The sequence below is a fragment of the Emys orbicularis genome, chromosome 8 (genome assembly GCF_028017835.1).
Source record: "Emys orbicularis isolate rEmyOrb1 chromosome 8, rEmyOrb1.hap1, whole genome shotgun sequence".
NCBI classification, from domain to species: domain Eukaryota; kingdom Metazoa; phylum Chordata; order Testudines; family Emydidae; genus Emys; species Emys orbicularis.
The window spans coordinates 2,755,519-2,782,081 of record NC_088690.1 but is presented as its reverse complement, the minus strand read 5'-3'; the positions used below and the strand labels follow the sequence as shown (position 1 = coordinate 2,782,081).

General features: G+C 47.0%; 1 protein-coding gene across 2 annotated transcripts in view; it reads right to left on the bottom strand.

Moving 5' to 3' along the window:
• The window catches only part of RNF220 (ring finger protein 220), a 320,215-nt gene that overhangs the window by 45,692 nt on the left and 247,960 nt on the right, over positions 1–26,563 (bottom strand). Inside the window, exons 5-7 of one of the 2 annotated variants that reach the window (XM_065409164.1) lie at positions 24,373–24,415; positions 13,557–13,678; positions 12,400–12,532 (exon numbers count right to left, since the gene is read on the bottom strand). In XM_065409164.1, coding sequence (XP_065265236.1) covers positions 12,400–12,532; positions 13,557–13,678; positions 24,373–24,415 — 298 coding nt within the window. The remainder of the gene's footprint in view (positions 1–12,399; positions 12,533–13,556; positions 13,679–24,372; positions 24,416–26,563) is intronic. The other variant, XM_065409165.1, reaches the window with a different exon arrangement.

Below are 26,563 nucleotides of genomic sequence, written 5' to 3'. Positions count from 1 at the left end.
ATTTCTTTCATGTCTCCCTGTGAAGCATCAGCTGGAGGCTGTGGCTGGAGGCAGTGAAGTGGACATTCAGCCCAGTGGTCTGATCCAATATGGCACTTCCTGCCTAGCTTCCTGGAGCTTTGTGCCTGTGTAATGCACTGAGGGACGAGCCTGCAGCCTCGCCTCTATTTGGAAGGCTGCAATTTCAACCCCACTGCTGCAACACAAAAGAAGAATCAGAACCACGGTCTGAGCAGCCATTGGCTTGATTTCCGTGATCGAAGAAGGGTGGCTCTGAAAGCTTTAGTTCCCGTAGAGAGAGGGTGGGAACAAAAAAGGGACGAGGGGAATTAAAGTAATCTTGAATCACTAAGCAGATTCACATCACCGGATCAATAAGCACCGCTGACAGGGATCACAGGAATGTCGCAACTTTGCCAATAATAAAGCAGCACGGAGGAGCCAAGAGAATGCCTTTTCTAAAGCAGCCGAGCATGACGCAGCGAGGCTGGTGAACAGCTGAAAGTGACACCCCGGCTTACCGAGGCCATCGCCAGCCGCAGGCCCCATTGTCATTTGCTTTAAGTAATGATAGGCAGAGAGATTTTATTTGTGGGTAGAGGAGGAAGAGTGGGTGGAAATGGTCACGGGCTGAAATAACAAGGCCTAAATTTCATAAGCCAAACCCACATGCTCTACTCCAAACTAATTCTTTTCTAGGCCAGGAAGAAGAAAGAAAATCAGTGTTAATTTAATCAATTGATCAGCCTATTGATTGCGAAACTGGAGCTGCTAGTTAGCCATGTGCAGTAATGCCCTCAAATCTGAAACCACAAAACACACCATTGATTTCTTCACTTGCTGCTCCAAAAGAAAAGAAAACAAACAAACAAACAAACAAAAACCCAAGACGCACTTTCAAAGGAAAAAGCAACTTCCCAGCCCAGGGAGAGGATGCAAGTGAATCAGAACACAAGCCAGGGAACAGGGATAGCGGTGTCTTGCGAGTTTCAAACTGAAATTAGTTACAGATGCAGTCACGGTGTCTTGTGTAAACTCTATCGATTGGGTAGCTGACAGCCTTAGGAGCCTCGATGCTAGGACAATCAATCGGGCTGCAGTGTCACCTGCCACTTTGCTGAACAGTTGACAATGCAATTATCCAGTGTGGAGGCAGGGAGTTGGCGTGTGTCAAACGCAGTTAGCCACTTTCCGGGCACTACTCGATAATGCGTTTCACCGCCTAGCGTAAGAGACGACATGCAGAGACAGGAGCTGTTTAGAGCCATTGAGACCCGCACGCGCTTTTCCTTTAGAAAAATCTCACTGCCCCACACTTAACAACTGTATTCGAAAATGCTATTAAAATCACGTCAATCAGCTACTTGGTGGGTAAGGCTGAAGTTTGACCTGAGAGCCCAAGAGGTAGGCTGCAGTTCTAGCAAAACTGCAGACGGTTTGAAAAATTATCAAATGACTGTCTTAAAGCCTGGGAATTTCAAAGCTGGACTGGACAAAGCACTAGAAAAATGGATTGGAGGGAGCAACTCTGTGTGTGCAGCAGATGGGACCGGATGAGCTTATACGCTATGTCTAACATCTAGGAAAATAGAAGTTTAAAGGGATGCTGTCAACTTGAAATCTAGTCAATTTCAACAACTGAGTAGTTTCAGATGCTAGGCCTGCCCCTTGACTCTCCCTGCCAATTTTGGTAGTTTTACAACCACTTTTCCTTTTTATTTTTAATTAATTTTTCTCCCTCCCTTGTTGCTGTGTGACAGACCCACTCACACACAACAGGGGAACCGACTGCACTCAAAACACTGTCAAATGAGCCGAGCAAGTTGAAGGAGAGAATATTCCCCCTCCAAATCTCTTCCCAGCTACGGGGATCTTAGGTGTTACACACGGCAGGTAAATCATTAGACATTAGTGTTTAGTTGATCACGTCCCTTTAAACAAACACTGTACAGCAGTTTGAGCAAAAAATTTAGGTTCTCTTAAATTTAATAAAGACTAATATTAAACTGAAACTTTTGTATTAAAAAAAAAAAGTCAAACACCATCACAGTAGAAACAGTCTATTGAGATGTAAACCCTCCCTATGCATTGGGTCATTGACCGAGAACCCCAAAATGAAGCCGACTAGTCTAGTTTCATTATAAAAATTGATGTAAACGTACTGCATCAAATGCTGAAGAGTACATAGGACTTTAATATTTTAGGATATGCTTCACCTTTGTTAGAAGAATTGGAAAAAAAGAGATTTTTAACTTTGCAGTGTCCCATTAACAAAGTATCTAAGCAGAGTCAGAGCCCTGATCTCACACATTTTGCATAGCGTGTTCCATAATGAGTGTTACTAATGTTTGTGAAGTGAGACCTAAATGTTATCGATACGATGATATATCAATTACTGTGGGTTAGACAATGCTCTCTCTATGTAAGCTAGGGCTTCGGACAATCCCTAAGCCCCTCCCCTTATCTCTTTGTCCTCCTCATTAAAACCAACTCTTTTAATACTACTGCCTGGCTACTTTATGGCAGAAAAGGTTCAATGGCCACTGAACAGACCTCTCCCTCAATTCCCACACACTAACAAAACCCTTCCGGGAAAGCTTAACTCTTGCTTGTTAATTACATTCCTACAACAAGGGTCCACAACAAACCAGTCCTTTTCTGCATTCTGAGATCAAGAACCACCTCATGGACAAAGATCTGCCTTTGAGACTTTTCCATCACTTGGAGCAGTGCAAAGAGAAATGTCATTTTACACAGCAAAGCTGGAGATGCGGTGTGAAGCTGTGTTAAGAACTGCGTCCCTGGAAAGAGCGCTCACTGGGGAGGGGCACATATAAAGCACCAGTGGGGTGCACAGAACTATACAACAGATCCTTGCCCAGAAGAACTTAAGAGTCTTAGACAAAAGCAAAGATGACAAAAGGAGTTTGGGAGAGCAAGGGTTGTAACAGTGAAAGATCATGAGAGTTGCTTACATGTACATACCATGGGAAGATGTTTTAATTGAGGGGCAAAGCCAAGAGGGAGGCTGGCGATGAAAAAAAGTGAGAGAGAGAGAGAGAGAGAGAGGGGAGGGGACATTTCAAGCCGGGATCTGGAAGGAGGGGGAGATTAAAGACTTCATTCCCCTTCCTGCACTCTTCTGCTGGTGACTCTTGCATCCGACTTCAAGTTCACTCTACTCTCTCAGCAGGTACCCTGTCTAGTCAGTGCAGAAACAGGGATAACGATATTGGTTACTAATTCATTCATCCAGAGGGCTCTGAAGACACTACAGACACCTTCCATTTCCTAGCCCGTCTCCTGGGAAATTTCACTCTCTCGCCACTCACGCACTAGCAAAGTCACGGCCAAGTCTCTCTAAATGTATTGCCCTGCTTACTCTCTCTTTGGCTTGACCTTAACTGCAACTTTAACTCGTTGGGACAGATGGAGGGAGGCAGGGTTGTATCATCTTTGCAGGCTCTCCTGTATGCCAGGTTTGGTTTTGGCTGAGACAGGAGAAGCTGCTGATTGCTGGATGGGGTGTAGGTCAGGAATTGGAGGTACTAACCCCGGCTCTGCCACTGACTCTGCAGGCATGACATGGGGAAGTCACTGCTGTGTGCCTCAGTTTACTCATCTGTAAAACAGGAACGATAAGCACTTCAGTGAGATGTGAAACTGAAAGTTTTGAGATCTTGGGGTAAAAAAATGCTTTGGAAGGGCAAGAGATCCATATTTTCTCCTCAATTTTGGAGCCTGCCCTCAGACTCCATTCTAATTTAAAACCGTCAGATATGGAGCTACCAGACAGGTGCAGAGTGCTGTTCAATCATCTGCTTTATGGTTCACCTCAGCCCCCATGTGTGTCTGTTTGGAGTGCAAGATGATTTGGGCGGAGACTTCATCTTGCTCGCACTCTTCTAGTACAACGCACATTTAAATAAAGCACAGGCTGTGGAGAAGCCCACAGCTACTGTAACTGCACTTCCCCTCGTTTCCAGACAAGCAGATCGGCATTTGTTGCAGAAAGGCTGTCCTAACGACATTTGCTGAAGCACGTCTTGGTATTGCGAGGATTGACCGAGAGCTGACAGTGGGACTGCAGCCATCTGCTGGAAACTTTCAGGCATTTGTATTCTAATAAGTTCCACTTTTCAAGCAGCTGCACTGATTGCATGCGACACAAGAACCAAAGCAAATGAGCACCCCGGAGTGACTTTGGTTTGTCACAGTATATCAGGCTTCATCAAGCCCCCTGCATACACTAACTGCTGCTGTGCTCAGGGAAGAGACCTGGACCGCCTGTGGGGGCGGGCTCGTCTCTTCTTAAGGACATTACTGGAGCTGGCTATAAATCCTGTGCCATCTCAGAAGGGGGGAAACAAAGAGAAACTCAAGAATTAAATACTCCCTCTGGGTTTCCCCTCAGACTCTTGCAATCTGTCTTAGTCAGGTTCCTGTCTGGTTGATCTTCGTTAGAAAGTATCCTTCCCTGAAAATGCCTTGCTTACCGTTGTAATGAATTCAAAGGCTTCCCCATTACATTATTTTCTAGGCAACTGACCTGCTTGAGGAAAAGAAATCCATAAAAGCACTGGGTGAGCGGCTCACTACTGTGCCCACCGGAAGGGCGGGGGGAAATGGGCAGGTTGAGAGAACTTAGCGACAATTCTTCAATTCTTTCATATCTAAAGAGGACAGCAATCTCTGTTCTATCAGACAGGGCGGTTCGTAGTTTAAATGGTACTTGCTGCTAGCTTGCTTTTCCTGTCTCTCTCTCTTTGAAGTTGACTGGACAGCTTCCTCAAGCTGGCGTTATCACTCCCTCTAACCACTCTTGGCAGGCAATCTAATTCCCCCTGAAAAGGTCACCGCCATTTTAACTGCCTTTCAATCACATTAAGCACGCTGCCGCTCCTGCTCAGAGCACTGTGCCTGCAGCTCTCCTGGCTGAGGTGCGATCGATAAACTGACATACCATCCCCCCTCCCTGGCCGGCATCCCCAATCGCTCCCCACCTTCCACCCCGATCCTTCCCCTCTCAGACAAACCCCTTGTGCTGAAGGAATGACAAGAGATGCCAATTGACCAAAATCCCCCCGAAAACATGATGCAGACAGGAGCTGCTAACCCATCACTCCCTGATCTTGTCCCATCTGCTAAGAAAAGGGCGGGGGTACATCTCTCTCCCATAGAGTTATAGGAACGGTGACTTCCAGAGGACAGTTTGCTCAGGCATCAGTCCAGGCACCTTTGAAGCTGCTACAAAGAACCAGCCTCCCTCAAGCTTCCCTTAATGCAATCATTACTGTTATCTCTCCCTCGCTCTCTTTTTCCCCCAGTTACCAGTTATGTGTTCCACCCATCGATCCTTGTGTAAGACACTGTTTTAAGTCTGCTTGCCTTTTGACTGCGTTAAGCCGTTTAAGAGACGACAGCGGCTTCTATCAGTGCGAAGCTGATGCGATTCTTTTCAGATAAAGCACTTTTTTCCTCCCCCCCCTCCTTTCAAGTAACAGACACACACACACACACACACACACACACACACACACACAAAGAGACACTGAATGTTTCAAAGAAAAAACCCCTTTTGAACTTCTCTTAGGAATTCTTTAAAGGGATAACTTTGCAGTGTAAACACTTGGGGTAATGTACATCCACTCTGGAAAGGAACAGAAGAACTGGTACAAATATGCTGAGAGTTAAAAATCAGAGAGGGAAACGCTCAATGCTTTCGCTTGCTGAGCTTTGGCTGCTGCCTAAATACAGACTGGCTCGAAGCTTATTAGACACAGACTGCGTGAAATAATCCCTTGTAACAAAGAGCAACAGAAATGGAAGATGTAAATGACTAATGCAAGAACCTTTCCCCATTGATCAGAGTTATGTAAATGGATGGGTAGTCAATGCTAGGATATTTCAAAACAAGTTTTCGTCCCACGACACTAGGGATGAGATCTCCTGATATTGGGCAAAATCTCTTACCACAGTATCACACACTGCACTTCAGGAACACGTGTTCAGACACCGTTATTGCTGGGGGGAGGCGGTGTTACACCTCTTCAACAGTTTCACTAAGATGATTTCTATTTATTTAATCTCTCACTTACAAGGACCTGATTAAAAGCAGCATCTGGAAGATGTTGCACATTTGTGGCTTTCCCCCCCACTACTCTGAGGCTGCAGAGGGAGGGGACAAAGGAGAAAGAAGCTTGCCCTTCCTGTCCAAGGCAGATTCCTAGTTTAAACAAAGATCTCTCCCTGAAAGCAGCACATGACCTATACCATGTCCCATTACTGCAATATCTGACCTGGCCCCTGGGAGAAGAAAAAGAACTAGAATCCTATGTAGTTGTTAACATTTAGATTCACACAAGACGACAGGACCGGGTTTTAGCAAACAGATTTAGTGATGACAATTGCCAGTGTTTTAAAAAAATGTGAAGACAGCTAAAAATGCCAACGAATCCCTATCTGAAATGCCCACCCCACTCTCCAAGGCCAGAGAGCCAGCGTGCTGATTGTAACGCCTAACAATCACGTCACCGTTACCTTCTCCTGGGCTTCGGTTTGTTTTTTCCACCTGTTGTTTCTGGACATACGCTCAGCTCTCTGGGGCAGGGACGGCCTTTATTCCATGTGTGCCCAGTGTCTAGTGCAATGGGACCGGATTGTACAACCTACAGAGGAGTCCGATTCACAACGACAGCCTCTCCAATCACAGAGGGGACGATTCCCAGTCAGGTTTTAGAGAGTGCAAGAGCTCTGGCCCAGGAAACGGCACAGACACTAGGAATATCCGAAGACACTACTGCTAAGTACTCCGCTTCTAGACAGACAAGCTGTGCAGGCCGGCACTAGGGGGTTCAGTCACACTTGCTTTTTGGTATTTGCTGCAAAAAGCAGAAAAATCTGGAATAGGAACACAAGATTGGCCATTCTGGGTCAGACCAAAGGTCCATTTAGCCCAGTCTCCTGTCTTCCGACAGTGGCCAATGTCAGCTGCCCCAGAGGGAATGAACAGAACAGGGTAGTTATCAAGTGATCCATCCCCTGTTGTCCAGTCCCAGCTTCTGGCAGTCAGAGGTTTAGGGACACTCGGGGCATGGTTTTGCATCCCTGACCTTCTTGGCTAATGGCCACTGATGCACCTGTCCTCCGTGAATTTATCTAATACCTTTTTTGAACCCCATTATAGTTTTGCCCTTCACAACATCCCCTGGCAACGAGCTCCATAGGCTGACTGTCTGCACTGTGTGAAGTAGTACTTGCTTTTATTTTAAACCTGCTGCCTATTAATTTCATTGGGTGACCCCTGTCTTGGGTTATGTAAAGGGGTAAATAACATTTCCCGAGTCAACTTTCTCCACACCAGTCATGATTTTAGACCTCTGTCATATCCTCTCTTAGTCTCTCTCTTTCCAGAGCTGAACAGTCCCAGTCTTTTTAAACTCTCCTCATATGAGAGTGCCATGCCTGTAGTCATTTGCGTTGCCCTTCTCTGCACCTTCCCCAATTCTAACGTGCCTTTTGGGAGATGGGGCGAGCAGTATTCAAGGTGTGGGTGTACCATGGATTACGATACATTCAGTCTTGTCTCTCCCTTTCCTAATGGTTCCGAACATTCATTAGCTTTTTTGGCTGCCACTGCGCTGATCTTTTCAGAGAATTATCCATGATGACTCCCAGGATCTCTTTCTTGAAAGGTAAGAGCTAATTTAGACCCCATCATTTTGTATAAATAGTTGGGATTATGTTTTCCACTGCACATTACTTGACATTTACCAACATTGAATTTAATCTGCCATTTTGTTGCCGTGTCACCCAGTTTTGTGCGAGTCATTTGTAACTCTTTCCAGTCAGTTCTGGACGTAACTATCTTTCTTGAGTAATTTTATCCCATGTGCAAATTTTGCCACCTCACTGTTCGCCCCATTTTCCAGATCATTTATGAATACATTGAACAGCACAGGTCCCAGTACAGATCCCTGGGGGCCCCCCACTATTTACCTCTCTCCATTGTGAAAATAGACGGCTTATTCCTATCCTTTGTTTCTTATCTATTAATCGGTTACTGTTCTATACTATACACCTCTACCCCGATATAACGCGGTCGTGGGGAACCAAAAATCCCTACCGCGTTATAGCTGAAACCCCGTTATATCGGGGTAGGGGCAGCAGGGCTCCGGCGGTGATTTAAAGAGCTCCGGGCTACGGCCGCTGCAGGGAGCCCGGGCCCTTTAAATCGCCAGCAGAGCCCCGCTGCCGCAGCCCTGGAGTAGGGGAGGCAGGGCTCCGGCGGTGATTTAAAGGCCCTGGGCTCCCTGCAGCAGCTGGAGCCCTGGGCCCTTTACATCACCGGCAAGCCCCGCTGCCACAGCCCCGGGATAGCGGCAGCAGGGCTCCAGTGGTGATTTACAGGGCCCGGGGCTCCCAGCAGCAGCTGGAGCCCTGGACCCTTTAAAGTGCCGCCGGAGCCCTGCTGCTACCGCGCTATACGCGAACTCGTGTTATATCGGGTCGCGTTATAGCGGGGTAAAGGTGTAGTTTCAACCAATTTGCCTGGTACTGAAGTTAGGCTTACCGGCTTGTAATTGCCAGGATTGTCTCTGGAGCCTTTTTAAAAAACACATGTTACCTTAGCTACCCTCCAGTCATCTGGTACAGAGGCTGATTTAAGTGATAGTAGTTCTGCAATTTAATATTTGAGTTTCTTCAAAACTCTTGGGTGAATCCCATCTAGCCCTGGTGATTTATTACTTTTTAATTTATCAGTTTGTTCCAAACCCTCCTCTACTGACACCTCAATCTGGGACAGTTCCTCAGATATGTCACCTAAAAAGAATGGCTAGGATGTGGGGATCTCCCTCCTATCCTCTGCAGTGATGGCTGATGCAAAGAATTCATTTAGCTTCTCTGCAATGGCCTTGTCTTCCTTGACTGCTCCATTAGCACCTCGATCATCCAGTGGCCCTACTGACTATTTAGCAGGATTCCTGCTTCTGATGTACTCAAACAATTTTTTTGCTGTTATATTTTTGTCCTTAGCTAGTTACTCTTCAAATTCTTTCTTGGCCTGCCTTATTATACTTTTACACTTGACTTGCCAGCGTTTATGCTCCTGTACGTCTGAAGAGCGTGATCACTGATGTGATTTTTGTACATTCTGACCAAAAAAACTAATTAAAGGCTACGAATTGTTCCCAGTTTGGGGACAGTATTGCAATACTGCCTGCTAGCTCTGAGCTGGAACTGCGCAATAAACGCTGGCCACAGTCTCCTATCCCCCCGGGCTGTGACATCTCCTCAGAGCAACACACACTATTAAAAGGGAAATTGATGAGACACATGGACATCTATTCTCCCTCCAGTTTTATGTATTTCTCCATGTCATCTCTCTAGACACTAGCGACATCCATGTAGCCTAGCAAGGTCTGTTTGGCATTAAAAAGGCCTTTGATTTCCACATCACTGCTCCTTCTCAGCCAAGGGAATTGGGCCAACTATGGGGTCTGGAGTGGGAAGGGTTAATAATGGTACCACCAATTCTGCATGAAGCAGTGTTTATCATTGCAGGGCATCTCCAAAATGCTGCACCACACTGCTGGGATACAAATGAAGAGCCCTTTGTCCCAGAAAGGAGGAGTCAATATTAATACAGGGAGAGGAAAAGGTGAGTTGCATTTAGTTCCCCTGAAACCACACAGAGCAGGTCTATCAAAGGAAGCCTCAGCACCCTGGCAGTCAGAGGGGCTTGGGGCCCAGACAGGAGGGAAAGGCTTACATCACCTGTAACCTGTTTCAGGCTAAGAAAAACACACACACCCCTTCCAAATTCAGGGACTGGTCCAAGCCAGGAGTTCCCAATGCCTAAAACAGGGATATCCAGCTGGCAGGCTGCAGGCATGTTCTGGGGAAGCCTACGCAGAATTCTAGGGATTCTAGGCAGAGAACTGGTGGTAAAACATTCCCCTGCTGAGCGGAGAACACATCTCCCTAGGGGAGTGGCCCACTGGTGCTTGGCTTGCCCTGACTAGTACACGCAGCGAGAGCGGAGCACTTTTCACGAGAGACGCGCAGAGAAGACAGACCCTAGGTGGGAACTGCTGAGTCCGATGAGAGAGGGAGTATGTTCCGTTGTAGGGATCCCCTCCCCTCTTTGACTGGGGAATTCTTTCAGCCATGAAAGAACAGAGGTTTCTCCTTCTCCAAGTGCAGAGAAAGGAGACATCAGAATGGAAAGCCTCTTGTACTCAGCCTGGCCTTTTGGTAAGAACTAGATCAGTCTGATGGCTGGCCGGACTATCAGGGAAACGGAGTCCACAATCGAGAGGTCCAGTGGTGACTACTGTGATCCTGTGAAATATTCCCAGCTTGATTCCCCCCACCTCATCTAGTGACAATCCCCCAGCCACCTTCTGCGCTCTTTTACCAACCAGCATTCGCCACCCCCCTCTAAGACGTGGCGAGGTTCTCCAGAGAGCAGAAGGAAACCCTGCATTCACTCGGAGGATGAACTGCAACATGGGACGTTACAATTATATCAGTGTTGGATACTTGTGTTTGGAAACGTCCATGCACGCTAGGAGCAGCCCTCTACAGGGATAAGAGCATGGCCCTCGTTGCCGCGATAGGTTGGCTAACCTCTAAGCAATTCACACAATGGAGCTATTGCATTTTCAAGACCCCTGTGCAGCTGACCCCTTTAAAAAGAGAACAATGAGCAAGGACCCTGCATGTTCATGAAGTTTAATCATATGGGCTGTAGAGCTCTCTCCCGACCTGCAGCGTCATTTGAAATACTGTCCCCGCGACTGGGGTGGGACTGAAAGGTTAATACAACACTCCAGTTAATTAGCTAGAAAGGACTGGGAATATTATCGGAGTGAGGTGACCCAGCGATAGCGTCAGGGCCGAGCGACGGAGTCTACCCTGCTCACCAGAAGAGCCCATAGGAGCCGGAGCGGTTGAAGAGGAGAGGTCACACAAGCACAGAGGGGCAGGAAATAGGGCAGACTGGTCATTGTTCATTTAACGTAAGATGATAATCAATACTGTAGCACTGATTGGACCACAGGAACAGACCAGCATCCCGTGCCCCATACTACCAATGCCAATAGTTATATTAATGAACAAAGTCTAACAGTCTGCACCGCATCTCTAGAGCATCATGTGTAGGCCTGCGAGTAAGCAGATGAAGCTGTGTGTTTGCAACAATTATTTCCAGGAGTCAGGAGCGCGCAGCATTGCCTTCGCTAGAAACACCAAGAAGCTGCCCCATGTTCCGGAGCATCTGCTCCCCTATTCCAGAGTTACAACTGAATTCCAGAGGAAGGCAAGAGTAGCTCAGGAGTGCCGGGGCATCACTTAACAGCTGGCAGGTGCTTGCGCATGTAAGTCTGACTCGTTCCCTTGGGAGTCTCTCCCCTTGAGACATTTTAAATTAAAATCCAAGCTGATGTCTTAAGAGATAGCATCCCCTCCTCTTTATCGAATGGCCAGAGCCGGCATTTCTGCTCTCATTAGGGCTGTGTGTGTGTGAGAGACTCTCTCCTTCGCGCTGGCAGTTCACACCAGAGAAGAGTTTAGTAAATCCTGCTGTTGGAGGCCAAAGGGCTGAGTGTAAGAAAGGGCCAGGTTCCCAGCTACAATTGCATTCACCAGTAAAGCTCACACGAGGTCAAATTTTGCTATAACTCTCTCTTTCCTCTGTAACTGGTTTCCCTGTCACTGGGGAAGGAACAGAAGAAGGAGGGAAAATAAAATGTGTTTGTCTGGGAGCCCTGAGGGCCTGCAGCGCTGGAGGTACACAGCAGGTTGCTGGATTCTCATTTATCAACCTTAAAAGGGATGGAGTGATAAATGCATAACCGGCCCTTTAATATTTTATGCAGGTGTTAAAGCGACTCCGCTGTCACCTTCAATACATCACCAGCAGCTGATAAACCAGCTTTCGTCACTCCAGGCTGGGAATTTTTACAATTTCATTTCTCTCTCCCCCCCCCCTCCCCCCACCCTTCAAATATAGCCATGTATTTCTTAATGTGTGCAAACAAGGAATTGATTCCTTCCCAAATGATCTCCCCTCTACCTGCTCCCAATCTCTCCCCCTATGCGGCTACGTTTCCTGAATACTAAGTAAAGCAATTCTTCTGTATTTAAGATCAGTACAAAATGTTACCCTTATTTTCCCAGGTGTGGTAAGATCTGAAATCACTCCTGTGTAGTGCTGGCAAAACTTGAAGTTCCCACCCATCTTGAAAGGCAACACTGTGGATGTTTATGCAGCTTGAACCCCTCCCCCTGAAGAGAAGTGACTGACTCAACACTCTTTTTTAAAGCACAGCAGAACTGTCCTCTCTGCATCTCAGATGTGCCTCAAGTCAGGGCCCCCCGAAACGCCACCCGTACCTCGGAATCCCCCCTCCAGGAGGGTGGTGGCACGTATCCTCTTCTGCCCACACCACTCGTATTCCTCGAAGCGATTGCCATTCTCGTTCTCGATGTCCACGGAGTCATCCTCGGTCATGCACGAGCCTTCTCTCTGTGCCGGGCAGAGGGTGCAGAGAATAAGACACCCTAAATTCCCTTGGGGGTCAGGATGCTCCCACTGGAGCTATATCAGGAGTGGGTAGCAGCATCTGCTTCCCCACAACGAGCCTGATCCTGAGAGTCAATGGGAGCTGAGAGTGCTCAGGACCTCTTAGGATCAAGAAAATGAGCAGCAGTGGTCCCATTTTATACAGGGACGCTTAAGCTTTAGTTCCCAAGACAATCCTGGCATGTGTCCAAATGCAACCTGTCTGGCACCATCCCAGCTTGTGAGCTGCTGCCCATGAACTGAAACCAGCAGCTCCCCTGGTCCAGGAGCACAGGGTGGCTCCCTCGGCAGGGCCAGAAGCGGAAGGATTTCTCAGGACACCTGGCTCAGGAAGGCTGGTCAGAAAACAGTTCTTTTAAAACACGCTTCACTTGGGACGTTCTTGCTGGGTGTTTGACTGGCAGAAACAGGAAACTACAGAAAGCCCAAAGCGCCCACTCTCCCCCTTGCAGCACGTCTGTGGAGTTTACCCCTCAGTCGCTGGGAAGACTAACGAAGAGACAGGGCTTACAGTCCCATGGGAAGGTGGCAGAGGAGTTTTTAGAGACCCTAACTCCTGGTGTGCAATGCTCAAGTGGCATTTTTAACAAATCTATTTTAAAAGGGCAACATCAAACTGGCAGTTAAAGCAGAGAACAGAAAAGAAGAACTCTTGCTGTGCTAGGCAGGAATCTTAACACATTACACAAGGCTTCAGATGGCCAAAGACCTGCAGAGTTTGGTCTATTAAGCTGGAGTTCATTAACAGGGCTTGGGGGACATGAAAAAACAAAGCTTCTAGCATGAGGCAGGCAGGAACCTATATGGAGCAGTCTTCCAGGCACGAGGTGACTGCAGCTCCCAGCCAGCACACCCTGTGCCCTGGCCTTTAACCCAGCAGGGTTGGTTTCTGCTCTGGGTGGGAAGGGCAACTGCAGAGAGAGTAGGGAGAAGGGAATGGCAGCAGAAGGTCCCACTGCGCCTCTACCTTTGCAAGGCATTGTTCCACATGTCTACTCATCTCCTCCTCGGATCCTGACAGAGGCCGGCTGCAGAGGGGACATACCTGCCCTTCGTCTTGCTTCCTCCGTTTCATTTTCCCAATCCGAGCTGCATGGAGAGACCGGGGAGAGAAGAAAAACACATCACCTTTATAACTGCCAGAGCGAGCCTCTCTCACCTGCCTGCTCCCCCAACAATAAACTCCTTAGCAGAGGCTGTGTGGACACAGGAACACGGATTCACTGACTTTAAGAAGACCAGAAGGGACGATTGTGATCACTCAGCCTGACTTCCTGAATAGCACAGAGCAGAGAATTTCCCCCCACACTTCCTGCATCAAGCCCATATCCAGGAGCTGAGCTAGAGCGTGCTTTTTAGAAAGACATCCAGACTTGATGGAACGACTATGTGATGGAGAATCCACCATGCCCCTAGTTCTTCCAGTGGCAATCATCCTGACTTATGTGAGAGAATTAAAGCACTGGAGGGTCACATCAGAAACCGGGTATACAGAAGTTGTGTGAGTAGCCTGCTACGTATAGATAACAGCATGGAAAAAACAAGGGAGTGAGGGTGACGGGTAAAATAGACAATGCTGCACAGACACATAAAACGGAGGAAAAAACAACAGGAGAATACCTAGGCTGAAGTAGTAAGCCATGTAGATAACAATATGAGTGAAGAAATGTGTGATCAAGACGTGTCAAGAAAATGTAACCCAATCAGGAAAAGGAGTCCTGTGTGACAATGGGGCATGTATACAGCACAGAATACATCAAATACGGATAAGGGTGATAAGTGATCAGTTAGGTAACATGAGGACGGCGTATATGTGATGGTAAGTATATGAAGCATAAAAGAGTATAAAAGAATGTGGACTGTTGAGCACAGATGGAGAAATGCAGGACCTCCACACAATTGGACCAGCATGCACCTGATGATGACAGCAACATTCTACCAGTGTCCCAAGATGGGGTAACTGATCACTGCCCTATCCTGCTCTGCTTTACTTATGCTTGATTGAGGTGGGGACAGTATCCCCAAAATTCTTTTAATAAAGCTTTAAAACTGATTAATTTAATAACTGGGTGTGGACTGTGCTTTTTGCCCAACAGTTACAAATTCACACCTTGTTTTCTAGCCTGGACTATCGGTGATTGGACCTTGTTCTGCCTTTATTCTGATGGATCGAAGAGCCCTCTGCTATCAGAAATTTCCTCTTCATGTAGGTACTTGCTCAGAACCCTGCAAGACTTGAGGTTTAGTTGCCTGAGATGTCCTGCTTAAGTTACACAACAGTCACTTTCAACATCTCACGCTCCCATGCATGCCTGAATAGTCCCTTCCTAGAATGTCAGATACAGGTAGGCGCCACATATGCAGGGTAGGCAGGTTGGTTTTGGATGAAAGAAAGGTATTCTGCATCCCAGGATAGGGCTTTTAGTCTCCCTGGTTCTTAATCTGATTTGCATTTGTGTTATTTTTATTTAAAGTACATCCAAGCCACGTAGTGAAAAATTGGAAGCTGCGCTGTGCGCACAAGAAAGCAATCTGGGTAAAAGACACAGAGTCATGCTGATTAGGAAAAGCAGCCGAGAGAGCCTGTTACTTAATCCAATCTCTGGTTAATTTGAGCCATCGTTAAACGTGATCAAAACATCTGGAACCAAATCATTTGCATTAAAAAGAACTTCTGTCCTTTATTATGATGGCTTTAGGCAGGTATTACTGGATAACTCAATCACTGGCTGGAGAAAAGTCTCTGTTTAATTAACAAGGAAGGTCAAAATTCTGATCACGAGACAAGTAAGAGCCTAAGGAAAGCCCATGTGGTAATGAGAGATGACACCACTGAAAAGTTGTGCTAGTCAGAGATTGGTATTGACATTGTAAGCAATACCACGTGCTCCGAAAGCGGCCATGTTCAGGCCAGCGTCTGGATGGATAGCAATATCAAAGCGAGAAGGGGAAGGTGCTGCTGAACTAGCTAGGTGATGGACAACAAAGCAGGGAGACAACAGACCTAGAATGGTCACCCGTCCAGTGTATCCATCTCACAGAATGAGCTAAACTAAGATAGCTGCACTGGGGATGTAAGATTCCGGATCGTTCTAGTAGGGCTTTCTTGGTTTGCCTGGACACACTTACCCCTATATCCGGGTGCCCGACTTACAGAGCTCTGGGCCAGAAATACTCACTGCACTCCATGCGTTAGGACAGAATCAGAGTCCCTCAAACCTATTCCCTGGGAAAAACTTCTTCCCAAAGATACTCTCCTTGCTCCTGGCACTGCTAGAGGAGATTGTGCAAAGGCAGCTACTGCTCCTAGAGTACCATATAGCAGCCTGGAAACGACAATGGAAGGCCTCCAGGGACCAGCTCCTGTTTACAACGAGGATGTTCCCTAAGCTAATACACACTGGTTTCAGCAAACATCTAAAATCCATCCACCCCTGCCTGCTCCAGAATCCTATCCATCTGCTACAGTGGGGTGTATCTCACGTTGGCTAAGGGTTATTGACAGGCTAACAACATGCCTGCCTCCCAATATAAGCTTCAGATGCATCAACATTTCTGGGGGGAAGCGCTCCTCGAGTTTCAGCATCTGTTTTGTCTGCTCTAAACCAGATGTTTCACTCACTGTTATCACCTCTTTCCTCCCAAGGGAAACTAGTATTTTAAAGTCAGCTTTGCCCAGAGAAGTGACTCCAATAAGGCACCACAGGGCCTTATTTATGATCTCAATAAGTCCAGATCAAGTCTGCTCCATTCTTAAATAAAGCAGAGTTTTTTCTAACTGCCTGCTAAGCAAACTCCACCTGGGGTCTGAGAGTCAAGCGGGGCACGCTCTAGCTCACACTTCATCACCCGTAAGAGCGATTTTTGCAATCCTGGTTAGGTTTTTTGGGATGATATTCCATGCAGATTAGAATCCAGCTGCCTCTCCCATAGCTCCGCAGAGGCAAAACAGTTAACAGGGATAGAAAGAAATAGCATGAACTTAGTATAGTCAGAAGATGTGGCTACACATGCAGATTAGTTAAGGGAAAAGATAATCAGCAGTCATATATAAAGAAATCCACTCCAATGAGATCTCCAGATCTCAAAGCACTGTGTACATACTGGTGACATTCCTCTCTCTCCCATCCACCTTCACTTTTTTAAAAACAGTAGGGAAACGGAGGCACGGAAGAGTTAAAAGCAGCCTTGCGAGTTTCCCCTTGCCCAATCACCCTAGGGAAACAAACCTGTTTGCTGGGCACGTTAAAAGTTATTAAATATCTTTTTTCCCCCCCATTGCCACCATTATCCAACCCAGGCACCTAACAGGCAGGCAGGCAGTTTGTGTGTCTGGGCTGGTAAATTAACCCAGCCTTGCAAAGCGGTCATGAGACAGTGACTTGGGGCAGGTGGAGTCAGCATCGAGATTGGGAATTGAATCCAGGTCTCTCCCAGCACCATGCTAGATCCAACAGACTGCACCCACCCCAGTCTGCCTCACTCCCTAGCAGAGACAAGCGCTCTTTTCCTTTACATTATAGTGCCAGGAGTGAAACAGCCACTGGAGGAAAGAGGTGTTGAAACCAAATTCCTCTGCCATTTCCGTTCTGTGGTCATTAGCAGCGGCGTGGTGCTGTTGGAAGCAAACAGTGCCCCTGGTGAGGGTTGAGAGCAAAAGGGAATGCTGCATCCTAGAAAGCACATACCAGGCAGCATTTCCTATACACGCCACGGAGCTCAGCTATCACTTCCAATCAGCGCAGAAGGGCCAGAGCGGCCCCAAAGGCAGGGGGTGATTGTGGAGCTGTCCCGAAGGGGAACGGCTCAAAAGAACACGCAAGTGAGACCACAGTATTGTTAATTAGTGCTGATAGATGCGATCATTTCTAATTAGCTCACTAATCCCTCTCCCCTGTGCTCCTGTCGCAAGAGCAAAAAGGGGGGCCAGGGTTTTTTCCTGTCCTTAAGCCAGTAAGATAAAAGCACTGAAATCCTGCGGTAAGCAAAAGGAGAATGGAGGATTTCACTCGAGAGCCCCTGAGTGCTATCAAGAAGGTGTGTTCTAGACAAGAAGCGGCCTCATTTCAATCTCTGATTGAACAAACCCTCTCCAGTTATTATTCAAGACTTCTGCCAAGAAGTGAGGAGTTCACGAATTTTTATTAGTATTAATAATTATTATTAGGCCATTAGAGGGCTTTTCAGCACCACGGTGGCCTCAATTTTAACTGATGTGCTTGATCAGTGTTACCCCAGACTATACCACACGTGCTCTCACCTGTGCGGCGCCAAATAACCGCTTGGTTTGCCCTTTCACGGCGGCCGTAAGTGGCACCTCAGTACTGCCACTCTCGCAAGGGAGCCAACGGACACATCCAGGAGCAGAGACAAGGGCACGTCGTTCTCAGGTGGACTAGGATTGCCCAGCTGCTGGGCTGGGAGCCTTTCCCAAGACGACAATTCCTTCCCAGAAGTGAGAGCGCGTCAGCAGGCCACAGCACACGGGCAAGCAAGTGGAATAGTGAAGGAACTGAAGCCTCAGCCCTCTGCTAGACAGGGGGCGAGGTCAGGCCTTTGGATCAGCACCCAGAGGCAACACAGGCAGGTGAAGTTGCTTTTCTCTTCTGCTACTGGTCGCCCTGGACTGGACAAGCTGAGATGCCGCTGCCAGTGTGGAAAGGAGAACCAAAGACCACTGCTTGCTAGTATCCGCTCCGGGCACAGATAAAGACATCTGGCAGAGTGCTGGATTCAAAACTGCTGTTGCTATTATTGCTCAGTTCATGCCCTCCCACGTGTACGGCGGACCCCCACCCACTTCAAGCTACTAGAGCATGCCCTCCGGCACCTCTTTCAAAATTGCTTGCACCTTGGCTATCAATGGTAGTGAGGGATGCTGGGCAGGTGAATTGCCATCTTTCTGTAACAGGGTCTCCCAGATCAGTGGCTGCTCCCCTCCTGGCCTAAACATTCCTAGTCACTTCTGATCACATCTCCCACAAAGCATCTCAGCTGGAGGGTGAAGTGAGTGACCTGGTTTTACTTTTCACTACCACCTTTGTAAGATCCTCAGTATCAGAGAACCTCCTCCAGCGGTGGGTGTGGATATATATGTGGATATATGCCCAGCATATATATCACATCATCGATATATATTTATCACACCACATACATTAATAAGTATTAACTATACAATATCAATATAACATTATATTGTATATGTATTTCTACCGGTTACATGGCCTGAAGTGGCCTATGTCTTTCTATAGCTTGTTCACTTATGCTAAATATCCCATAACACTTTGCAAAGCTGATGCCAGCTTTGGCATTAGAAAATAGAAAAGTTGTCAAAGGCAAAATACATTAACCTTCTGCGCCGATACAAGCTGGGGAGGGGCTTTCATAGACCACCACCTGGAATGCTAGTATCCAAAATAAAGATGAGGAAGATACAGAACAAGTTAAGGAACCCAGATGAACTGGTGGGTTGGATTTTAGTGATGCGTAAAGTTTTGTAACTTGTAGAATTATCCTATAAATACTACCAGCTGAAACGTGTAACTTTGGGAGCATACCTGCCTAAGGTGAATCTAACAATGCTGCATGAGATAGCTTCCCAGAAGCTGGTATTGTATTGAATCTTTCTTCCTGTACTCTACTATTATTGACTTTTAGCAATAAACCCGAGGATCCTGGTTATTTGGTTTCTTGTATATGTTCCATAACGAATCGAAGTGCAGTCCAGCAATTGAGTACAGAATTTATCAACAACCAGGGGAAGATCTAGCCTACCTGAGAAGCCAAAGTGACGAGCACTACATAAAACACTAAAATACAAAGTGCCAAAAAAGATCAATGGTACTTTGGGCAGTCTGGCGGTTCACTGAGTGCAGACCTAATTAGCGGCAGTTACTTAGGACACACTACTACAGCCCAAACAAACGAAGTACAGATACTGTCTATATTCTCACCTTTAGTTTCACTGGGCTGTCATTTTTTGCCCTAACTATGGAAGCAAGAACTGCTAATGGCAGCTTCAGTCCTGCAACAGACACTGTTCAGTGGCGTGCCATGCAGGTGCAGAAGACCATGCACACAAAGCCCAACTGGCTTCAACAGGCATCCATCAGCACAGAGTCAATAACAGGTTTTGGGTCAGTGTCAGCATAGGACTCAGCCAGACTCTCAGACTTACCTGGGAGAGAGAGCTGTAAACGAGACACCTTTTACAGCTATACTGAGGTTTTTACAAAGATCATAGAATCAGAGGGCTGGAAAGGTCCCCAAGAGGTCATCTAGCCGAGCCCCCGGAACTGAGGCAAGACCAAGTAAACCTAGACCAGTCCTGACAGGTGTTTGTCCAACCTTAAACACCTCAAATGATAGGGATTCCATAACCTCCTCTGGAAGCCTATATCTATCCTTATAACTAGGAAGGTTTTCCAAATATCTAATCTTAATCTCTCTTATTGCAGATAAAACCCATTATTTCTTGTCCTACCTTCATGTTCAATAGCAGTAAAAAAACAAAAACACATTTAAAATATGTTGGTGTATTAGCTGGCACCAGGGCTGGAAACACTTTGGTGAGACTCACAGAACCTTCTGGGGCCCTGTAGTGAGGCGGTGTGGCTCCCTGTCGCCCCGGAGAGGGAAGAGCCCATCCGGAGGCCGCAGTGGGCGGAGCCAGGGAGCCCTGAGCCCGCCCCTCAGAGGGTCAGGCGGCGACCCAGAAGCATAAAGGCTGGCCCTCAGAACTCAGTCAGGCCCCAGCCGCCGAAGAGACCAGACGTCTCCAGCCTAGCTTGGGGCGGGGAAACCTCCGCGACCCGGGGCGGCCGCCGAGGAGCCGCCGGGCCTGCCCTGCGCCCGCTACCCCGAGGAGCCGCCGGGCCTGCCGAACGACGCCTGGCCGGATGAACCCATGGTCCAGGACCCCCCCGAGGCCGACACCAGCCCCCAGGTAGGCCCAGAGGGGGAGAGTGGAAGTAGTCCGGGGGCAGCCGACCCCAGTCTGGCTGCAGCACTGCCAGAGCCTATGTCAGGGTGTTGTGGCCAGGATCCCCACTGACTAAGCAGCGGGCCTTCTGCCGCTGCTAGGGCCCCGGACTGGGACACAGTGGAGTGGGAGGGCCTGCGTCCCCCCTGCCACCCAACCTGTGGGTGGCAGTCTCCCCCTCTCCCAGGCCTGTTGTGGCTTAGGTTATGCTGTTGCTCAGCCCTGACTGAGGGTCTGAGCCCTGACCTAATGTTGGTGTCTGCCCGAAGCTAGGGTCGGGTTTATCGTGCCTCTCAGGTCAGCAAGGACCGCCGGGGAAACCCTGCCGCCAGACAGAGTGCCCAGCCCCGGTGAGTCGGTGTGGCTCCCCGTCGCCCCGGAGAGGGTCGAGCCCCGGCAAACCCTTGTACAGGCCCAGAGCAGCCATTGGGAAGAATGCTTGATCCAGGAGAACATGGACAGCAACGGTACTGGTAAAGTCAGCTCAAGAACAGGAGAGCGCAAGAGAATGGAGAGTTCTCTAGATGGTCAGAATTTAAACTGTTTGGGATCTTGTATACATTCTGAAGGACGCATAATCCCATCTCCAAAAAGTGTGCACAAGACCCTCCCGAACAACACAACACGAGTTTATCACAGGTGAAAGGTGCTGGACTAATGCACAAAAAACAATTGGAAACTTTAGTACAGAATGTAGATTTCCACTTGGTGTCTCCCACATGAAGCATATTAAACTTGGGTTCCAGAACCTGCATCAGCTTCCATCCTGCTTGCAATTCAAAGGGTCTGACCTAGAGAACTAAACTTCTGGACTTTCAGGAGTTTTAGGTTAGGCCCCAATCTACTATAACTGTAAACCCTATCATAATTTCATCAGGGATCAACTATGTTGCTACCAGGTCTATAGCTGCAGTCTAGGTTTACCCCTAGAAGCCATGTTTCTCTCTTGTTACTCTTCTTTGACAGCGGATATTGATAACAGACTGATTAAAGAGCAATAAGTCACCAGAACCGGATATGTATCTAAGAGTTCTGAAGGGATGTAGGAATGAGATGTCTGAGCCGTTAACAGAAATAAATGCTCATTAAAATCAGCTACTATGCTGGAGGACAGCAAATCTTGTATTCCTCTCTGTAAGAGAAAGCCACTATAGATGATCCTGCAATTAGATCAGTGAGTCTTACCTCAGCACCAAGGTACAAACTGGTTGCAATAACAATTACAAATAATTTTAAAACATCTAGATGAATAGGGATAATAGGGACACATTAGTACGGTTTCTGCAAAGGAAACATCGGACTCTCTAATCTATTAGAATTCTTTGAAGTGTCAGCAAAATGATGGAGAAAGGAAAACCAGATGACAATATATTTGGATTTTCAAAAATCTTCTGACCAAGTCCCACATAAGAAGCTAATAAGGAAACTAACATGGAGTTTGGATGCTAAATTGTCATATGGTGAGAAATTATGTTCTCTTATGGATTAGAAATTGGCCAAGAGATGGAAATCAAAGATTAATAAATGGTAAATGTTAAACATGTTTAAAGGTTCTCTATTAGGACTAGTGTTTAGATATGTATTCATCAATTATCTGGAAAAGGGAATGAATTGTAAGGTGGTAAAATATCACAAAAACATTTATTAACACAAGAGAAGACTGAGCAACTCTAGAGGGAAAGATGATAGCAGGTGACATTCAGTGTTGACAAATGCAAGGTAACGCACAGCGGAAGGAATAAACTGAAATACTCATGTGCACAGCTGGGTTCTAAGCTAACCAACTACTTGGAAAAAGGACCTAGGCATCACTGTAAACCTCTGCTCAATCCCCAGCAATGGTTAAAGCAAACAATATTAGGATGTATAAAAAATGACTAGGATGTACCAAAATTATAATACCATTATATAAATCAACAGGACACCCTCCCATGGAATACTGTGTTCAGTTCTAGTCACCATGCCCCAAAAAGGATATAGCAGAAATAAAGGAGATTCAGAAAAAAAGTGACAAAAATGATCTACAAGTCTAACAACCCCATTTTAAATGATCAGCCCAAGTTCATATAACCAGCCAGTAGCAGAGCCCACTAGAATTTAAGAGCTCCAGGTTCCTTATCCTATACTTAGATAATACTGCAGCCCTACCTTGGGGCAAAATCCTGGCTCTACTGAAGTCAACAGCATAATTCTTGTTTTGTCAGTAGTCTTTTGCTAGAGATAATGTCATCATAACCACATAGCTTGGTTCAAAAATTTTGAGTACTTATAAGATGCAAAATTTAGGGGTGTTAAAATATCTCTCTTAGCAAAAATTTCCAATGCTTATTCTCAGTCCAAAGGTGATTCGTGTGGCAAGAAGGGTTGATAGAATTCCATCTGAGATTCCCATGCATGGGAAAGAAGTATTTTCCATCACTGAACACTTATCAGATTTATTTTTTGTGCTGATTTTTTTTTAAAATGTTCATGCTTCTTGCCCTGGATTCGGTTGACAATGAGAGCAAGTGCACAGGACTCTTTTTAAAAAAAAAAAAAAGACTGGGTTTAGAAATAAAGTTTTGAGATTTTGCTTAACACACTTTTCATTTCTTTAGCACAATGCTAAAGTCCAATACTCCAGATCATACATATACACTAGTATTCAAAATAGAGTTTCAGTTAGGATCTTCTGTTTAAATCCTCTATTTGCTTAGAAGCAGCACAAGGAAATTCAATGCAAGAACTACATCAATGCAGCTTTGTGGGTGTATTTTTGAACCATCAAAAGTCAGGAAATTCCAAGTTAAAAATCTCCCAGGAACTGTAAATTGGCTACATCGTCTATATTTAAGCAAGTTTAATAGTAAACATCAATATAAAATTGGACATTCAAATATTACTATTGCTATGTGAATAGTAACTTTTGAATTTTCTGATCTTAGTGAGTTCAAAGTTTCACCATGAGGTTGTATTGAATTGGCTTTGGTTGAATTAAACAGAACAAAGAATGTTCTACTGACTTATTTTCATGCACTGAGATGGAAATTTCTGTCATTTAAAGAAAATAAATGATCACAATATTTGATTTTTAAATGTAAAATGTTTTTCACTAAATAAAAATATTTATTATTTTTCAAAATACACTCAGAAGTACAATGAAACAGGTGGATCAACATCGCTAGGGGGTCGAGGGGAGGAAATCAGAGAATCTGTATAGACACCATAGACTCAAGTACACTGAAAATTGCTAGTATAAACGTTTATTGTTAAGGCCTTGACCCTGAAATGTGGACCATACAGCTACAGCGCCCATCTGCATTAATCATAACGCAGGATTGGGACCTAAGTGACATATCATAGCTAAGATCCTAAACCTGGAAGATGTTCTATGCATGCAGACTATAGAAGAACTTGTAGGAGTGCAGCCTAAGTGATATACCCCAGTATTAAATGCTACTTTCAATTACTTACAAAGCAAATACATAAAAATATCTAGAAACGACTTAGTGCTCAGCAAAAGTTAGATTACTGTTCATACCTGCATTTCTTCATTGTAAAAATGATAATGGAGTTAAAGGAATCAGAAATTATTCTGTATCCTCTGGTTTCTAGGGAGAGGGGTGGGAGGAAAGTAACAGGGCTGTAAAGCTGGCACAATTTGACTGAGGGAGATGATAGAAACACAGTTTTTAAACGGCAAGGTGAAAGGAACCAATTAATGCTTCAAAGTAACACCGAGGGAGAGAGAAAAGAAGGAAAGGTTGAAAGGCCCTGACTGTGCCAGTGAAAGACACAGGTGCACCGTCCCCGCTGCACTCACCATTCAGCCTGGTCTGCCTGTTCGCTCTCACTCTCAGGAAGGTCTGCAAAGGGAACAAGAGCAGAGCAGTGTCAGGGCCCGGCTGGGGAGGAAGCTGGGCAGTGCCCCCATCCAGGGGCAACCCGCAGCCTTAGCCCACCTCAGTGGCCGGGGAGGGGGAAGGAGAGAGAAGGCCAAGGACAGCTCCCCCCCCCCCCACACACACACACCACCGACCCACAGGGAGAAAGAGACCCCCGCTTTGGGTCACTCCCCCCCCCTTGGGTCACTCCCCCCCCCATGTAAACACCCTGCTCGCTCCCCGCCTCCGCAGCCCCGATGTAAACAAACCCGCCTCCCCGCCCGCAGGCCCCGCACCCACCTCCTCCCGGCCCCCGCCGCAGGGCCCCCTCCTCCCGCTCTGCATAGCCGCAGGCGCCGCGGCCGGCACGCGGCGGGGCGGGGATCCGGGCCCCGGAGCGGAGCCCCCCGGGCGGCCAGGGGATGCTGGTGGATGCAGCGCGGCCCAGCCGGCGCCTCCGATCAGCTCCCAGCGGCCGCCGCCATGTTGGGCCCGGTCATGTGACCCGCCGCCGAGCGGGGTGAAAGTTCACGAGGAAACGGGGAGGGGAGGAGGGGGTTCCCATAGCAACCGGCAGGCGGCGGAAGGCCGGCCAGTGGGGCCAGGGGCTGCTGCACCCCCCCCACTGGGGGTGCAGCCCCGGAGCGGGGCCCCCTCAGACTGGCTCCCCCAGCCAGCCCCCCGCCATCCAAAGTCCTGCCGGCCCCTCCCTGCCCAGATCATGAGTTCAAACCAAATCCGCGAAGCTGTCTGCAGACTCCCCCCACCCGGGACATGTTTTCAAGCCTCCCTCAGTCACACCGGGCCAGAAACCTGCTTGGTTAAAAAGCAAAGCTCAGCTTCCCCTCGCGCGGCCTGACTCTGTGAGCTGGGGCCTCACGGAAACGCCCAGTAACACTGCACAGGCCCTAGACCCCCTTACAGTGCTGCTCCATCTCCACAGCCGTCCCCAGCATAGGGCAGTGCCTCCTGCGGAGTATTAAATATAGTCCTACTGCCCATAAGGTGTGTGCGTGCGGAAACCCACAGCCAGCAACTCCTAGAGCCCTAGTCCAGCCAAACACGCACACCCAACATGGATTTCAGTCGCCTGGCACGTAGGCTCTACTCCAGCCGAATCATTTCAGGGCGTGACAAACGATGTTACCAACTAAGTCCTTTGCAATTAATAAAATGGTTATTATTCTGTTTCCTTGCTTTGAAGTCACAATTAAGGGTTGCAGAAAAGACTCATGCAAACAGGTGTTCTCTAGTCCGCTGTGTAAGGCCCTGATCCTGAAAACACTTCTATACATAATTAACTTTACTCACAGGAGTACTCCTGTTAAAGTCAGTAGGAAGACTTGTATGCTTAAAGTTAAGTAAAGTGAAAGTGTTTGCAGGATCAAGACCTAAATTGCTGAAGGGATGCTGAAAAAAACAGGTTAACCAATGCAAGAAAACCCCTTTTAAATCGTTAAGACCCTCCAAATGTTCTCCTAAAGCCCAGTTTTTTTGAATTGCTGGAATATAATGGAATCTCCCCCACTGTGTTCCCAATGCACCCACTGTAACAGTGGGAGAGTAGCAACGTTTTGTAGCATTTTTAAATACACTATACAGTAAGCTGGAGCTGGGATACAGGATAAGATGGCAGGTCAATACACTGCAGAGTGTCTAAAGAGTCCTGAAATAATTGACCTTTTGTATATCTTTCCTCCCTTACTCACAAATAGGAAGGGGAAAAAATAAAAGGAAACATTTGGCGTTCAACTGAAGTTTATTTTCATGTTTGTATGTAGAGCAGTTTTATGCCAGTAACCCCAGTACAGACAGGTAAGAGAGGTGAACACACCCTGAATTCCAATTCCATTAGCATTTACGCCCATGCCATCTCACTGAAGTCAATTGGGTTGGGGCGGTGTAACAGAGACACAGAAGTGGGGTCAGCCTAGATTTGTGTGGGAGGAGTTTTTTCAAACCCCTTTCAGATTTCTACCCTCTACGGCAGCCACCAACCATCCTAAGCAATGGCCACCTTCCTTGTTCTGTTCTGATTAATGAGATAACCAACAAATGACATAAGAATGTCTCTTGAGTGTGGCTGCACCCACCACAAACTGCAAAGTGAATGCAATTCTCTATAGTTCA